We start from the raw sequence: 17,813 nt of genomic DNA, 5'->3' as shown, positions 1-17,813 counted from the left end.
ACTTGCTCAGTCTCAACAACAACAACAACAAATCACAGGTAAAAAGCCCCCTTCAGAAAGGCAATGATGCAGTTAACTTTGGCTGCCATTACACCTTTCTGAACTATGTCTTCTGCATTCATAATTAACATCTCTGTTGCTCTAAGCACCTGGAACAGAAAAAGAGTGTATAACTGAGACATGTGTTACATTCTAGTGGAGATGGCATGGGTTAATCTGTGAATAATCAAACATTGAATTGATACTTCAATACACAAATTATTCTGTTCCTTTTCTTGTCTCAAAATGCTTAAATTTTCCTCATTCACATTAAAAAGTAATAATTTATGATATATGAGAGATAGCAAAGAAGTAACTATCATTTATTTTACTACATGTGAACATCTTTGAGGAAATACTGTTATCTTTTTTCAAATTTATCTATTTATTTTTAGTAATCTCTACACTCAGAGTGGGGCTTGAACCCATAGTCCCAAGGTCAAAAGTCGAACACTCTTTCAATGGAGCCAGCCAGGTGCCCTGGAAATCGTGTTATCTTAAAAACTTGCTCAGAATTGGTAAATTTGTATTTACATCTATTTTTCTGAATCATAGTATTTTCTTGCTACCTTTGTAGTTCAATATGATAAATTCTGGCTCTAACAGCAGTTATTGATTAGCAACTTGAGATATTAACGTCCTCATAAGGGGATGTCAATTATTACTAGTATCTGTGGAAGACAATGGTGCTGTGTGTGCCCAGAGAATGAGGGACATTGTCTTGCTCAATTGGTTTTCAGTCAATGAGCTCATCAGCTAAATCTGATGGACTGACAGAGAACCCAAACATGAGGAAGGAACTGTAATGGACTAAGACAGTATGTTGGAATGCCCAGAGCAGTCAGATGAGGAAGGGCATCCAGCCAAGTCAAGAGATTCAGGCCAGACTCCAAATGAACTGGAGCTAACAACAAAACAATATCTCTTGTTTTCGACCCTGTGCAAATTATAAAAACAAGAGGATGTGGCCATTGTGACATGTTCCCCCAAGCACCACTCATTTAGCTGGGGATTGAACAACTACCTAATAGCAGAAGCAGGCAGTGGAGAAAGGACCCCAGCCCTCATCCCAAAATTTAGAAGGAGCCACAGTGAATCCAGTAACCTGTAACTTTTCCTCTTTTAGCCAAGAAGTTTAGAATAGAGAACTTGTCTCCCACCAAAAGCGACACTCTGATTTAGATCTTAGTCCTGGATTTGATTTGGACACATCCTTTAACCTCTGAATACATCATTGTGGAAGTAACAGTTTATTTTTTAAAAGTCCTATCCAGCTTATATAATCGTACACATCCAATGATATTTAAGAGTCTTTGTAAACCCCAAAGTGCTACACAGAGGTAAGATAGAATTGTGGTCAGGCATCTACCAAGAACACTGGCTTTCTTCTTTTAATCCCTCGTCAACTATTGACCAAGCAACTATTATGCCAGCCACTGTTCTTAGTGACCCCACGGACATAAATATCCTCCAGGAGTATTTGTTCCCTCAGGGAGATCCAGATAATAAACACATAAGCTCAGTATGTTATATACTATGTTGGAAAGTGGCAAATGCTATGGAGAACAAAATGAAGCATGGGTAAAGGGGGGGAGGGAGTTCAGAGGGAATAGTAGGAGCTTCAGTTATTTTTAAAAAGAGTGAGGACTGCACGGGTGGCTCAGTTCATTAAGCATCAAGTGACTCCTGATTTCGGCTCAGGTCATCACCTCCCAGATTGGTGAGACTGAGCCCTGCATTGGGCTCTGTGCTGACAGCCTGACAGGGGTAAGCCTGCTTGGGATTCTCTCTCTCCGCCCCTTGCCCTGTTCGGCGCAGTGTTGAACTTGTGCTCTCTCTCTCTCACACACACACACACACACAAAATAAACATACATACATACATACATACATACATACATACATAAATAAATAACAAAGTGAGCAAGTGGACTTGTAGGGAAGAGTTCCCGGAAGAGGGGAGGGCAGTGCAGGAGAGGGCCAGACAAGAAAGGAAAGCAGAGTGGGTGAGTGAGTAGGCCAATAGGAGGGGAGGAGTTCAGAGAGACAGCCACCGTTAAGATCATGGAGGGCCATTCTAAGTCCTTTGGGTCTTGCTCTGACCCAATCTGACTTCTGTTTTCAGAGGCTTCTTCTGGCTGCTGAATTGAGAACAGATTGTAGAGGCAAGTATGGGAGGAAGGAGCCCAGTCAGAAGACTCTGCGGGAGACCACAGAGTGTGATTTGGACCAGTGTGATAGTGGTGGGGACGCTGAAAGCGGGCAGTTTCTGGATGTGTTTAAAGGTCAAGCCATCAGGACTTCCTGACAAATTAAATGTACAGAGAGAAAGAGGATTTGAGGAAGCTTCCAAGGGTTTGGGTCTGAGACACCAGAAGACAGAGCGGCCAGCGATCGAGATGTGTTGATACAGAAGGGAACGGGAAGTCCTCTCCCTTTTCTCCTCCTGGTTGCTCAGGCAACCAGGAGGAGAAATGTGTAAGTGTGGATAGTGTGGACAGAGGAACAAAACTGAGATAGTCCTACTTGGTGACTGCTGGAAGGGACTGACCACTTTTACCACTTCATCTCTCTGCACCTCAGTTTCTCGTACTGTAACACGAGATGGATAGGCCAGCTGGATAATGGTAAAATTCCTTTTCAGTGGCTAAATTTGAGAACCTACATGCTACAACCAATTCTCACACTTTTCAACATTTTTTTTTAAATATATTTTTTTCTTGAAAAGTCTCCATAAGTAAATTCAATTGTTAAAAATATTCTTTTTGGGGTTTTCTTTTTGGCTTAAAACAAAATTATTTTGTGATCCTAGTCTGAACACCGCCCTCCCCCCACCAAGAAAGAATCTTAGTAAGACATTTAAAACAACAGCAACAGGGGTGCCTAGGTGCCTCAGTCGGTTAAGTGTCCGACTCGGCTCAGGTCATGATCTCACGGTTCATGGGTTCAAGCCCCGCATGGGCTCTGTGCTGACAGCTCAGAGCCTGGAACCTGCTTCAGATTCTGTGTCTCCCTCTCTCTCTGCCCCTCCCCTGTTCACACTGTCTCTCTCTGTCTCTCAAAAATAAATAAATGTAAAAAAAATTTTTTTAACAACATGTCCTGCAACTGTTTATACAATACCTCGTTCCAGGGAGGTACATGGCTAATCAGGACACCTATTTCCTACTGTCATACTTAATTGGAAGTTTTGCTCACGAGGTTAAATTACAGCAAGCATTGTGTGTCACTGTGAAAATATTCCCTTTCGCTTTAATGGCACATGGGTGGACAAAAATGCTTCTAAGGCTGCCTGAAAGGACACCGGGCTCCTGTGGGTTCTTGCTGTCTTCTGCCAATACTTTTTCATTTTCCCTTAACAACGGCAGTACATTGGTCCAGGAAGTTAGGAAGTTAGTAGAGAAGAATAAAGACCAAGCATCTGATATTCACAACCTGACGCAACAGAAGAATATAAATATACACAAATTAATTTAAGCCCATAGAAAATCTCTCAAACTGTGTAGCCTACAGCACATCTCCCCTTGTCCACAACATTCCATCAGGCCAGCGGAACATCATCAGCATCATTATAGCTTGTATATACTGAGTGCTAACCCTGTGCCAGGCATTGTGCCAAGGGTTGTCATGACAACTCAACCCCGTAAGAAGAGTGCCATCATAATTTCCATTGTCAAAGGAACAGGATGCACATCTAGGACCGCCTCACCTCAAGCCCAAGCTCAAGAGCACAGTGGGAGGATTGAGGCTTGGATGGAGATGGAATGCATCGTTTTCAATATACTGTCTCATTGTCATTATACTGTCTTCTAAGCCCTCCATTACCCGCCCTCTGCTTGAGGGTAGAGACCAAAGTGTGTGTTCGTACCACCAGCGTTCTGCAAAGCAGTTACGCACGAACAGAAAGTCCCGCGGACGCTCCATGATGAGTGGCACCTAAGCTGTCCGGTTCTTCGGGTTTTCCCAGCGCAGAGCCCGGTATATACTGCAGGCACTCCATCAATATTCGTTGGGTAAATAGAAAGACGATCCAGAGGGTGAGTGAGGAAACCTGAGGACAGGTGAAAAAGGGCACGCCTGGTGATGCCTCCAGAGCTCCTCCCACTTATTTGCGCTCCTGCAGGTTTCTACCATGAGGGGCCCCTGGTGTCCCCTCCTCCCTTCCCTACCCCTCTCGGCGACCTCGCTCAGCCAGAGGGGCGGCTGGCTGCGACGACCGCCCACTGGGTGGGTGGGGGCGAGCGGCGGAGGTCGGACCCCGGGAGCCACGCCCCACGCACGCGTCCCACGCACGCACACGCTCACGGGCAAACTCCACAGGCGCGCGCTCTGCCGCACCCCTGCTCATACTCTTTACACGCACCCCGGCGCGCGCGCACGTTTTTACACATCCTCCTACGCACAGACTGACCGGAGCACACGCTCACGTTCACACACACGCTGTTCACACCCACCCGCCCTCACACACCCGGCCTCATCCGCCCCGTCGTGTATTCACACACTCCTGTATCACACAGTCCTGCTTACAACCTCCACTCAAGCTCTCACACACCCACCCTCCTCAGTTGTATACACATCACACGCGCGCATGCTACTAACACTCGCACTCTTCACCTCGTCACACACACCCCGTCACCCGCTGTCACACGGTCACGTACGCCCCCGTTCTCAACTCTCACGCACACTTCACGCGCGCTTGCGCACACGGACTCACGGCAAATTCTCCCTCCTTGCACGCGCGCGCGCATGCGCACCTGTCGCGGAGGGGACGAAGGGCCCAGCGTGGGGGATGCGGTGTGTTTGGAGTTTGGGGGCGGTTACTGGTCGCGATGTCGTCGGGCTGTAGGTTCAATACGATCCCTTAGAGTCGCTTCGTTTTCCAATGAGAAGTTAGGGAGAAGGAGAGACTGACGCCAGGAAGGGGGTAGGGTGCGGGTCTGGAGCTCTAGCAGCGAAAGCGCCCGGAGCAGCGGACACGGCGCAGCGCCTCGCAGGGTCTCAGAGCCGATTTACCCCCATCCAGGGAGCGGCCTCTCGAGCCTCTTAGAGCCTCGGCCTCCCCGGGCTTCACCCACGCGTGGGGTTTGGGGGTTGAGTGAGGACCGACTTCAAACTGTCCTCACCACCCGCCCCCCCCCATCCCGCAGCCGCGCAGCCCGGTTCCCGCGCTCAGTCCCTGTGGCCCAGGGGACACAGCGCAGGACGCTGTGGGCTAGGGTGAAAAGAGGAAGACCTCGGTTTGAATCCTCCAACTGCCACTTGGAAGCTTGGGGCCTTGGACAATTTGGATAGCCTCTCTGAGCCTTAGTCTCCTTTAATGTAGGATGAGGAATCATTCAACAAATAGGTATCTCACTCCTAATCTATGCCAGCTCTAGGCTGGGTGTTTGGCATGCTCGGTGAATAAACAAAACAGACCCAGTCTCTTGCCCAGGTGCAGCTTGTAGTCAGTTGGGGAGGGACAGATACCCAACCAACCAGTGGACATATGTATTGATTATAATGAAGGCTTTTGGAGTAAAAGAATAAGCTGTTGTTTTCACCCACTTCAATGTCTTTCAGCACTTACTACGTTCAGGGTGCAGGTGAATAAAAACAATCACATTCAATACCTTCATCCCAATGCCAGTTTGTGCCCTATTGTATGGGCCACATTAGAATGGCTTTTGTGATCTTTTTGTGTGTGTGTGTTTATTTTTGAAAGAGAGAGAGAGAGACAGAGCTAATGGGGGAGGGGCAGAGAGAGAGGAAGAGAGAGGCTCCCAAGCAGTCTCCAAGCTGTCAGATTGGAACCTGATGGCAGGGCCTGAACCCACAAACCGTGAGATCATGACCTGGAGCTGAAACCGAGTCGGATGCTTAACCGACTGAGCCACCAAGGCGCCCTCTTTGTGATCTTTTACAGAAAACCCACACTAGCCAAGAAGTGAACAATAACCAAATGAGTAAATGATAAAAGTAACTACCTTGCTGGGTCATTGTGAAAAATAAATGATACATTAAAACTCTTACTCATACCCTGGCATATAACAGGCCCTCAATAAATGCCAGGTATTATTAGGCGATAGCAGTGCCTAAAACTCCAGATCCCCTGCATTAGATAAACAGCGTCTGAATCCTGGCTCTGCCACCTTTAGTTGTGTGACCTTGTAAGTCTTTGGACTTCATTAAGATTCAGGATTCTTAAACAAGAAACAGCCATAATATTGGTGTTTTATCCAACAGATCAAATAAGGTCATGCAGGCAAGGTTCCTCATTCAGGGCCAAGCACACAGGGAGCTCAGAAAATGGTGGTTATGAAGACTGGCCTACTGCGATGGCACCTGCTTCCTGTGCAACACAGACCAGCAAAGCTGCAAAGTTTCTCCAGGCCAAAGGACCCTTGAAATTTAAAGCTGAGTCCCAAGTAGGGTCTTTCAGGACCCGAGGTCTTTGATAGGGGTAAAGAGTAGGGTGTGGGGAAGTTCCCCTGGTAGGTCCAGGTTTGGGGGGCTGCTGAAGGAGACAGGTATGTCCAGAAATCAAAGGCTAGAGAAACTCCAACTTGGGCGTCTTCAGGGTGGGAGCACCAAGCTAGGAGACTTGGAAATAGAAGCTCAGCTTGGAAAAGGCAGGCCCTCGTGGAGAGATGATTGGGCTGCTCTAGCTTCCTGCTTCCTCCCTGTGAAGCCTGGGGCTCTGATGGGTCATTCCCCAGGTCTAGGGCACACAGACCTGCAGGTCCAGGATAATAATAAAAACTAGAGATGCCCAAGACACCAGGTACCAGGCCCAGCGCTAAGCAGTCCTTAATTCCTCCCAAGGACTGGAAGGTGGGGGCATTTTTCCTATCTACCAGGCACAGAAACAGATTTTTCCACCAATCTCCCTGGCTTCCTTTTAGTTCTTGCAATTAACTGAGCAAGAGAAACTCTTCCCTGCTTCTCTGTGCACCCTTCCGCGACCATCGAACACATTCCTCATGAGTCACTTCAGACTTCAGTTTTATCCACTCATAGAGCCAACTGGGCTTTTCTTTGATATTCATGCTACCTTTTGCAATTCACGGCCTCTGAATTCATTTGTTCATTCATTTTAAGGTACTAGAAACTCCCAAGGGACTTACCTGCCTTGTGCAACGGAATTCCCCTTACGCCCAGAGCCCAGCAGAGAGGAGGCACTCCATACACGCTTTCCAACCACCAACTGCTGAAGGAGGCTCAGGTTAAGTCATTCTCTTCAGGCTCCAGGATAAGCAGGGTAGGATTTCTCCCTGATTTCTCAACCCTCACCTGCATCAGAAACACACAAAGCCGGTTTTTGTTTGTTTCATTCTTAAGTTTGGGTCCCGCACCATTAAACCAAATCTCTTAGGCATTTATACATTATACTTTCATAATGCTGTCCAGGTGATTTTTGTAGATGACCAGAAAGGCCAGATCACTAAAAATGATAAAGGTTCACTCTCTTTTGGGTAGCATTAAAAAAACACAACAACAACAACAAAAAAACTGTCTTGGATTCCATTACTAAGCAGCTATTTCAGGCCAGTGCTTTCAGCAAATTTTGGGCCAAGGGATGTGGGGAACTCGAACGAGTGGACGCGTGTGAATAATTCCGCCTTCCCCTTAGGCTCCCAGCAACCTCCTCCCCAACCAAACAAAACCACCAACTCTGAAAAAGGTAGTGTTAAAAAAAAAAAAAAAAAAAAAAAAAAGGCCAGCGCAGGGAACCGGAGAGGGAGGGAGGGAGGTGGAGCATTTGCTTCAATTATCCGGATAATTGTTCCCTACCTCAGGCCATTGTTACCGAAATGAAACAATATTCTATTGGATCCAGTCCTCGCCTTTTCAGGCGTGCTCCCCGCAGGGCCTAGCACACGCTGGGCACCGAGTAGGCGCTCAATAAATTTTATTCTGATGACAGAGGAGAGCTTTTAAGGGTGGGGGAGGGATGTCCTGTTAGGCTTAAGGATTTGGGGGGGGGGGGTGAATGTCAATTAAGGTGAGGCGGGGAGCAGAGGGGCTGTGTGGTAGGCCCTCGGTATCACCAAAACTCTGTTCAGAGGGTACGGAGCCCGGGCCGCTCCCGAAATTCTGAGCCAGACTCCTCACTCTTTTCCCACAAGCCTCTTCCCACCCCCTTCTCCGGGGGCCGAATTGAACTCTCGCGCCTGTGGCGAGCACAAAGGCGAACTGAGGTTTCTCAATGGCCCCTTCGCTCTGAATGCGCACTAGGCAGAAGCAAGACCACTTTTTGGCGGTGGGTGAACACGCGGCCCGCAGCCTGCCCTCTCCGCGCAACGCGCTGGCCCGGCGCTGCGTTAGAAATAACACTAGTCGCGCAGCTGAAGGCAGAGCCGGGCACCGGCCCCTCTTCACGCTGCCAGCGTAGGAATGTGGGGGCTGACTCCTAAGTGCCCTGCTTTCATCCCGACTCCAGGCTTTTCAAGAGAGGCTTAGATTCTCTGAGTGTGTATTTGCTAATTGCAGCCTCGGCTTTAATGAGATTCTTTGAACTCCCCCACCCCCCAGTCCGGTTTGTAGGTTACAGCCTTATCTGGGGACCCTCGTTTTCCACCCCAGCTACACGTCTGTGAACAATCGCCTCTCCGGCCCCTGAAAGGAGAGCGAGCGCCCCATTTCTGCTGAATGCACGTCTCAGTTCATCCAAGGCTGGCGGGCTTTTGATGGCCACAATGCGAGTTACGCCCAAAGAGTGTCTCTTTGGTCAGATCGACAACGCTTGGCTTCACGTTTGCAAGTTAAACGGGCAGAAACCCGGCTGAAACTCCCACGCCAGACGCCGGGGACGCTTCCCTCCGCCCAGTTCAGAGCAGCCCTGGGGACTGGGTCTGGGCAGGGGGAAGAAGGGAGGGAGCGGGAGTTGTCAGGGGGCGGCGCGGGAAAACAGTCCTGATTCTAGGCCGCCATCTAGAAGAAAGGGGGGGGGGGCAGGGCCATTTTCTCTAGTATATCCCTCTTGTTTTTATTTTTATTTTTTTCAGTTTGCTTTGTCGGCAGCTTTACCCCAACAAACAAACAAAAAATGAGAGCGTTTTTCTGCTTGTCTTCACCTAGGTAGCTGCTTTCCTCCAACCCCTGAAAATGTGACTCCTTCATAAAATCAAAATTTATGATTATTCAAATGTTGGGGACTGTGAAAAGAGAGGAAGAAAGAGAGAAAATTAATATTGCAGCTGTTCTTCTGATTAATGAGAGATAATTGCTCATGAAAAGTCACCCCTGTGGCATTTTGTTGTCTCCTGGATCTTTGTTCTTTTCCACTATTATTGAGGACTTTCTTGAAGACTAAGCGGTTCTTTTCAATTTTTGGGTATTCAGAAAGGGTTGCCTGGTTACAGAGAATGGGGAAATCTCGGGCTATATCGGGTAAGATGTGCCACAGACAGCAATATCACAATGCCACTCGGAGAAAAGGATGGATACAAGTTAACGATGCGCTTTCAATAAAACATTCATAGACTTGTTCACGCTTTGATAATGACCTCATTAAAGGGAGCTGGGGGCAAGTAAGTCCTGTCTCCTGTTTGTGTTCGGCTAACAAAACCCAGCTTTGAGATCATTCATCGCTTTGGAAACTAATATGAAATCAATGTAAGAGGAGCAAATAAATCCGAGGCCGGCCCCGCCGACTCCTGGGCTGTCCCGCCCTGCTCTCGGCCTCCGTTTGGGGCAGAAGAACCGTGTAGGCAAATGCTAAAACTGAGAGGAAAAAGGAGGACTGGGGATGGGGAGGGGGGTACTTTGGAGGGGGTGCAGAGGGAAAGACAATGTGGGAGTTACGGATGGAAAAACAGCTAAGCACATCAGTAGGTCAGAACTCTAGGGCCTGTGGAATAAGCAACGGCTAAGTCCACATTCTTTGCTTTTCCTGACTTTGCCCATGAAAGGAAATAGAAAGAGTGGGAAGCAAGAGGGGAATGTGAGGTCCAGGTCAGGTGTGACCCTGGATGGGGGAAGTACTGGAACACTTCTCGAAAGCTACAACCAAGAATTGAAATCTCAAGGTTGAGCTAGGAGGAAACTGCTCCTCCAGGCTCAAGTTGGAGGATCCAGGGGCAAGAAGACGGCACCTCTAAACTGCTTTGATTTTTTTTCTCACTTGAGGGTAGGGGTGGGGTACCCTGACTGGTGTGTGTTAGGGGGAGAGGAGGGGACAGTTTTGTTACCTTCATATCTGTGACATTGTCTTGCACTCAAGGAAGACAAAGCCATCCTCTGTCATCCCAGCAAAAGAGAGGAAATCAAAGGATCCCCCCTCCCCTTAAAAGAACTAATTTTCTCCTTGAATTATGAAAGTAATGGCTTAGGTAACAGCCTGTACTCTGTACCCGACTGCTTAATACCGAATAAATCCTTCCACGTGGCTCCCCGAGTCGTGGCAATTAGAGCTCATTATAGGCTCATAAGAGCTCTCATTTCAGGGATTACTTAATGGACGATGAAATTTTATCGGACAGAATCACTGAGAAATAAAATTGCGTGGCAGCGGGGGCACGGTGGGGGCACACTGACGGGCTGCCCAGGGGTCCCCTTCTGCTTTGAGCAGGTTCGAGGTTCTGCTATCCTGGGGAAGGGTCTGGCTGGTAGCTGCTCAGGGCCATGGAGAATAGGCTTCCTTTGGGAGTGGGGGTGGCAAGGCACAGTGGGGCCAACTTCTGAAGATAGGGCTAACGAGAAAGAGGGAAACTGAGAGAGCCAAAGAGAATTAATGAGAAGAACCTGAGAACCTCCAATGTGGAACATGACCCCAAAAGACTTGCTTTTGGTGGGCTTGAGCAATGTATTTATTTTTCTGAGCAATTTACTTTAAAAATGTTTTTAATTGCACTTAGTTAACATACAATGTTATGTTAGTTTCAGGTGGACAATACAGTGACCCAGCACTGCCAAACATCGCCCTGTGTTCATCACGAAGGCTCAAGCAATTTCACCAGGTCCTCTTACAAGCAGGTTTCTCTGACATGGTCTGCTTTCAGCCCCAGTCTGGCCCCAAGCTACTGTACCCCTTACAGCCCTAAGTGACCCCCACTCCCCCCCCAGCCTCTCACTTTTTGCAAAATTCCTTAGCACTCCAACTGGATGTTTCCATATTTATACAGAAGTTAAATTAGTTGTTCGAGCTTCATAATTAGGATTCTCTAAAGTAAAATTGGGCCTTCTATAAGCACACATTCCAGCACATCAACATGGGGATTCTAGAGTGAGCATACCCAGAATCACCGGGAACACAGTGACCCAAACGGTAAGCCCAAAACAAACCTCAGATAACCTACTACCTAACCCAGAAGACGAAAAAGGAGAGGGAAAAGTTATTACTTTTCTTTGAGCACTCACAAAGTGAATAAATACATACATATAGGTATGTATTAGATAAATTTTTAAAAGTGTATGTATACATAGATGTGCACATACAAATATACATCCACACACTTGCAAAGTGAATGGGAAAATCATGTCACCTATTTGGACAATTTAGGCCTTTAAAAAACACCCAGCCATCAAACATCTCTTAGTGGTTGAGCTTCCAGGGTTCTCAGGGTTGGAATGATTTCGGGACTAGCTGCGTCCTCCCAACTGGAGCGAGGGCGGGTGGGCAGGCAGGCTGGGTTGAGGCTGAACGTCTGTGATGGCTGCATCGTCAAACCTTGTGGTACAAAAGTAGTTACAGCTGAGCTGCCCTGAGTTAAGCCCTGAGACTCCTTAATTGTTGTCACAAGATGTTGGATTAGCACATTTCTGGAATAGCTGTCTGTTTACACTCTGGAGACCCACCGTCCACTAACCGCTTTCTAATTGAATTCTAATCACATTCAAATAGCTCAATAACCAGCCTCAGCTGCAATTCATAAAACTTTAATTGCCATCCATAAATCCTGGGCTCCCCAGAGCGGGGCGTCCATACAACGCAATTACACTTCTCCGGCAGGCAAGAGAAACTGTCCCAGAGATGAAAAAGGGGAGAGAAGAGACAGAGGGCAGAGAGGTGGCCATGCCTCCAGCGGAGAAGCTGTTGCTCCCCTGGGATTTGGGCACTTGGTTCTCACAGGTGGAGGGAGTCCCGTCCCCAAGTTTCTTAACACCAGTGTGAACTCAGGTCTGAAGTCTGCTGTTTGGGAAAAAGGATCAGACTCTATTGCTTGCTCCCTGCCCCGACCAGATTTTCTCCAGCGGGGGTGGGGGGGAGGGGAAGACCTCACCTTCCCCAAAGATCAACAGCCCCTAGCTTGACAGCCACCTTCTGTCACACAGCCCCTAATACACATCTTCCACTGAAGACGGTGCCCCCCAGATTTCCTTTACCAAGCCACTTCTCCCATCCTGAGGCAGGATTCCTCCCGTAGGTCAAATCCCTTCAACCTCTCTCAGCTTTTAAAGGGGTGCAGGGTGGAGAGTGCTTGCTGGTTAGGCTGCCAGCCGCCCAAGGTCAGGCTGTGAAATGTAAAGGGGCAGGAAGTGGCGGGACCCAGAGCAAAGGCCTTCCCCAAGCCCTGCCCAGTCTCCAGGAGGGCTAGGGTTTGGGTCCTCTCCAAAATCTTAGGGATGGAGTTTGCAGGGGTGTCCCGGGAAAGGCATCGGCTTGGAGAAAGGAGAGTGACGCTTCAACGCCTCTCTCCGCCACAGGGCATGCTGCCGATTACAAAGGAGCGCGAGGAAGTGTCGCTGATCCCAGCGGCCCCAGGGAAGCCCCAAGTGCAAAGGCATCTTGGAGCTTCTCAAGCATTCGAATGAAAAGCTCGGCAGCTTCTTAGCTGGGAGGCCTCACTGGTACGCCCCGGATCCGTCACGAACTAACCACCCGAATGACTGTGGCCAAGTCCAAATGCTGGGGGACTGTGTGTGTGTGTGTGTGTGTGTGTGTGTGTGTGTGAGTGTGCGCGCGCGCGCCTGTGTCCGTGGTGCAAACCGCGATCCCGGGCTGGGCTACTGCCAGTCCGCCGCCCACACGGTCGTGCTCCAAACTGCAGGCCTCACGCTTTACCGCGCCTCAGCCTCGGCTGGTACAGAAGGGCAGGGAGCATTGGGCATCCCTATTACAAAGGCCTCAAGGTCCCCACCTGGGGCGCTTTTCGGCCGGGCGTGGGGAAGAGTTGGGCTGGGGCCCAGGCCAGGGAAAGGGGTAGAATGGGGGATGCAGCTCTGATTTCTCGAGAAAGCGTGGAGAAAGAGGGGGAGGAGGCCGGCGTCCCCGCGAAATTCACAAAACCTACACTTTGCAAAGTCCCCCCCCTCCCCCTCCCTCGAGTTCTTCCCTGCAGCGCGCCCGCCCCTCCTCGCCGCTTCTGTTGTGACTCGGGCAGCCTATCCCGAGGGTGGGGAGCTGCTGAGGAGCCTGAGCCGAGCGGTACTCTGCAGCATCACGTGCCGGGGTGGGGGCTATAAAATCCCGGAGCCGGGGCGCCGGGCGGGGGACGTGAGGACCAGCCCTCTCCAGGGACCCCTTTGTTCGCAGCCCAGACGCCGAACACCTCCGCGTCCCCAAGGGCTTGACCGCCTGCGTCCGCGCCGCACCCGGGGCAGAGCTCAGAACAGGAGAGGGGAGGGGGCGCCAGCGCCGGCCACCGGGCCCTCCAGCCACCCACCCCTCCCGACATGTCGCGCTCCTTCTATGTCGACTCGCTCATCATCAAGGACTCCTCGCGGCCCGCGCCCTCGCTGCCTGAGCCGCACCCCGGGCCAGATTTCTTCATCCCGCTGGGCATGCCATCCCCGCTGGTGATGTCTGTGTCGGGGCCCGGCTGCCCGTCCCGCAAGAGTGGCGCGTTCTGCGTTTGCCCACTCTGCGTCACTTCGCACCTGCACTCCTCTCGTGGGCCGGCGGGCTCCGGCGGCGGGGGCGCCGGGGCGGGGGGCGCAGGGGCCGGGAGTGGTGGGGGAGCGCCGGGGGGCGCCGGGACCCTGCCCCTGCTCAAGAGTCAGTTCTCTTCGGGTCCTGGGGACGCTCAGTTCTGCCCGCGCGTCAGCCACGCGCACCATCATCACCACCCGCCGCAGCACCACCATCACCACCATCAGCCCCAGCAGCCAGGCTCGGCCGCCGCTGCCGCAGCCGCGGCCGCGGCGGCCGCGGCGGCCTTGGGGCACCCTCAGCACCACGCACCTGTCTGCGCCGCCACCACCTACAACGTAGGGGACCCGCGGAGATTCCACTGCCTCACCATGGGTAGGGTGGGGTCTCTGGGCACCTGCGCGCCGCGCCTTCGCGGCTCCCGGGAGCAAACTTTCCGCCTCCAGGGGAGGAAATGGCAGCCTGGGGGGCGGGGTGGGGTGGGAGGAGGGGCTTTTCGTGTAACTGTGGAGACGTCCCCAGAAGTTCCACGAAAGTGGAAGTTAGCTTCGAACCTCTCCAAGCAGCCTGGTGCTTTCACGCCCGCTACCTGGTGTGCGAGTCTTGCACAGTATCGGGGCCTTTGGGACCTCGCACTCGAGGGCTGAGAAAGCGAAGGCTAACTGCGTGAGGGTTGGGGGTGGGTATGTTGGAACTTCGGTGTGGCAGTCCGTCGTCGAGGCTAGCTGAAGCGTTTCGATGCTCTGGGCTAAGCCTGCTTGCCTCTCTGCTGGGCTTGAAGGGAGACGACCGGACAGCGCAAGCCCTTTAAGCCTCTGACTTTACATCTCGCACAGCATAGGCCTTCCTTCACTTGCTTTGGGCGTCTCTGTCCTTCCGTGCTGAGTAACGAAGTGCCGTGGAATGGGAAGGGGTGAGGGATGGATACAGGTGTTTGGTTGAGCTCCGCGGAAGGGTCCTTGAGAGGCGTCCCTTCCAAGGGATGGCGCGTGGGGTGGGAACACGTCATCCGAGAATGACCTCTCTGCCCTCTCTTGGCCGGTCTGCAGGAGGCTCGGACGCCAGCCAGGTACCCAATGGCAAGAGGATGAGGACAGCGTTCACCAGCACGCAGCTCCTGGAGTTGGAGCGGGAATTCTCCTCCAACATGTACCTGTCTCGACTCCGGAGGATCGAAATCGCGACCTACCTGAACCTGTCGGAGAAACAGGTGAAAATCTGGTTTCAGAACCGCCGGGTGAAGCATAAGAAGGAAGGGAAGGGCACACAGAGGAACAGTCACGCGGGCTGCAAGTGTGTCGGCAGCCAGGCGCACTACCCGCGCTCGGAGGATGAGGACTCCCTGTCGCCGGCCTCGGCCAATGATGACAAGGAGATTTCTCCCTTGTGAGGGAGGGATGCTTCCGCCGCACCACACGCTCCTGGCAGCCCCCACGCCACCAACGCGCCTGGCACGTAGGGCGCCAGATCCTCAGCCACTACGTGGTCCCATTTGGAGAAGGAGGGAGCTGAGTACTGGCCGAGCGGAGTAGTCTGGCCTGACCCTTCGCATCTCCTCCTTGACCTATATGTTTGAAGATCCACTCGAAGTTATAGATCGTTTTTTTTTTTAATGTAAATAATCTAGATTCAACTCAGTCTTGTCATATAACGGGGGGGGGGGCGGGGGGAGAAACAGGGTTGATTCAAGTTTAACACTGTGTGGGGCTTTTTGAAAGCTCATGTCCTTTCCCCTTCCCTACAGTCTTACAGGACCTAAGAAGAACACCGGGTTTCTTGATTATTTTCTTTTGTTGTTGTTGTTGTTTTAGTGAAAGCGTATGAACTTCAAATAACTTAGAAAATAAAATACTGTAGGTCTCGCTTTCTGAAAATTTGCCTGGGGAGAGATTGGAATTCAAGTTGCTGGAAGTCCCTTTGTATGTGAATAGTTTTATATAAAATTTATATTTATATTTATTTAAATAAATGAAACAAAATCAAGGTTTTAAACTTGTGGTGCTTGCTCTCACCATCTTTCCCCATCTTCCTCTCACCTGTATCTTGAAAAAAAACATGGACGGGGCAGAAAACGTGTCTGAGAATTTAGAGGAAAGTGTTGACCAAAACCTGGTAATGTAGGTCTTTGGTTGAGGGAGTATGTGGTACACCATCAGGCATGATTTTCACCTACCAAGTAGTAACTCCCCATCCTCAAAACAGCTAAGCCATTCACAGTGGCTAGGACAGGTCACTCCGTTTAAAGTGACACTGACAATTAATGACAGACAAACCTTTTGATTTATTTAACAGGGAAAGATTCTTTCTGTGGCAGTTCCCCTCTCCCTGCCTTTCCCCCTCCATCTCTCTCAGTACTAAAACCCAAGTCATGTGAAGGAATTTGAATAGTCAGAATAGTTTTAGGAAGAGCAGCAATCCATCATCAGGGTGGAAGCACACACAAGGAAACTTACAAATGATGCTGCAAGTGACTAGAAACCTTACTTCCTGGCTGTTCCAGTAGCTAAGAAATTAGCTGGTTTCCACGGTGCCAAGGAAACAAACAGACAGGCACAGGGAATTATTCTTCCCAAAGGTTTATATTCTCACTTTTCCAAAATAGCTCAGAGGTGCTTTGGACTCTTGCAGGGTTTTTTTGGTCTCCCTAACTTTAGCCTAAACCTGTTCCCTTATAGTCCCTCTCTTCCTCATAGTCTTGCGGAGTTAATTTCTGCAAACCTGGTCCTGGAGATTTACTCTAGCTCTGCCTTTAGCAGGGCCACCTGGCACTCTGCTCAGTGCAGCCAGGACCTGTCATCCAAGGGAGAGAAGTGAAGCTGGAAATGTGGAAACTAGATCTCATTCCCTGCAAGCTGAGCCCACTAACATCCATTAGCGTTATTATTATATAATTATTTTCTGGAAAGAAGCCACCCAAGAGGTTCAAGCCATAGGAACTGTTTACAACACACATTTCTTTAGGTCTGATTTACTTTAGGTATGTAGGAACTGACACCTCACCAGGTGGGATGGGGCTCTAAAACGAGGTCTGGAAGCTAGTTTGGGAAAAGGGGGAAAGGAGGGAGGATGTGATCATGGTCTTTCTTTCTTTCTCCCCCCCCCCACGTGCCCCCCCCCTCTCTCTCTCTCACACACACACACACACACACACACACACACTCACGGGAGGCTCAGGAGAAGGAAAGCCCCCCTCCCAACTTCCGAGGCCCGCCGTGGTCAGTTCCCATTCGGGTACCGGCTGGGGCAGGAGGGAGGGAGGAGGGATCGCGCAGAGTCGGACTGAATAGGGTGCGGCCGAGGCTTTGTGCAGAGACGTGGGCCTGGTCCTGCGCAGCGGTCACAGGCATCCAGCTCTCTCCTGCCCGGGCTTGGGAGGCTCAGCCTCCGGGTCTCTCTATCACGCGCGGAGCCCCGGGCCGGTCACGCCGGCCCACTGCCTTTCCTGAAGGTCCCGTCTCCCTCTTTCCCAATCAACAGTCCTCTCTCTGCACGAGTCCAGGGGTGGGAGGAAAGGGGTTTCGAGGCGAGAACCGGCATTTATGGAGAATTCTTTTCTCGGGAAAGAACAGGAAGGACAAAGCGCCCCTGCGGCAGCTCTCTGCGCTCCTGCTCAAAGCGAAGCCTCAGCGGGGAGGTCAGCACACACCTCCGTCCCCCTCCCACCCACTCCGGGCTCTGCCCCCGAGCCGTCCCGCGCTCAGGCCTGGCCCTTCCCAAGTTCTAGCCGAGGACGAACCCGAGCTTCTGCGCCTCGCCTGGCTTCACCCCAGGCCCTGCACCCGGAGCGCGGAGCCACGCACCTGCCACACCCGTGCCGCGCGGCGCGCCCAGCTCCACCGCCCTGCGAGGGACACGCGGCGCCAGCCCTTCTCGCCAGGTTTTGGGCTGCTTGGATGGTCTCAGCCCCTCTCCTTCCTGTCTTTGGGGGGAAATTCCTCAGGGAAGAGAGAATAAACAATGCACTCCCCGCCCCCCCACACAC

At 51.1% G+C, this 17,813-nt stretch overlaps 1 protein-coding gene and 2 long non-coding RNA genes across 3 annotated transcripts; 2 read left to right on the top strand and 1 right to left on the bottom strand.

Annotated features, from left to right (window-relative positions):
* Positions 1-2,974: 2,974 nt before the first annotated feature.
* On the bottom strand, positions 2,975-14,290 carry LOC113598688 (uncharacterized). The gene is made up of 3 exons (XR_003419356.2): positions 14,144-14,290; positions 7,146-7,311; positions 2,975-4,090 (listed from the first exon to the last, which is right to left on the bottom strand). It is a non-coding gene; the product is annotated as an uncharacterized LOC113598688 (long non-coding RNA).
* LOC113598690 (uncharacterized) lies at positions 3,730-8,920 on the top strand. The gene is made up of 3 exons (XR_003419359.2): positions 3,730-4,076; positions 7,120-7,279; positions 8,554-8,920. It is a non-coding gene; the product is annotated as an uncharacterized LOC113598690 (long non-coding RNA).
* On the top strand, positions 13,450-15,910 carry GSX2 (GS homeobox 2). Its single transcript, XM_027056906.2, has 2 exons — positions 13,450-14,206; positions 14,881-15,910. The coding sequence occupies exons 1-2, from the start codon at positions 13,636-13,638 to the stop codon at positions 15,219-15,221; spliced, it is 912 nt and encodes a 303-aa protein (XP_026912707.2). The 5' UTR covers positions 13,450-13,635; the 3' UTR covers positions 15,222-15,910.
* The last annotated feature ends 1,903 nt before the right edge of the window (positions 15,911-17,813 follow it).

Source organism: Acinonyx jubatus, chromosome B1, assembly GCF_027475565.1.
Source record: "Acinonyx jubatus isolate Ajub_Pintada_27869175 chromosome B1, VMU_Ajub_asm_v1.0, whole genome shotgun sequence".
NCBI lineage: Eukaryota > Metazoa > Chordata > Mammalia > Carnivora > Felidae > Acinonyx > Acinonyx jubatus.
The sequence above is the reverse complement of the archived record's forward strand: the minus strand, read 5'-3'. Positions and strand labels throughout refer to the sequence as shown.

Coding starts and splice junctions, on each gene's coding strand:
- GSX2 (XM_027056906.2), top strand. CDS start 13,636: ATGTCGCGCTCCTTCTATGTCGACTCGCTCATCATCAAGGACTCCTCG. Junction 14,207..14,880: donor ATTCCACTGCCTCACCATGG/GTAGGGTGGGGT, acceptor GCCGGTCTGCAG/GAGGCTCGGACGCCAGCCAG.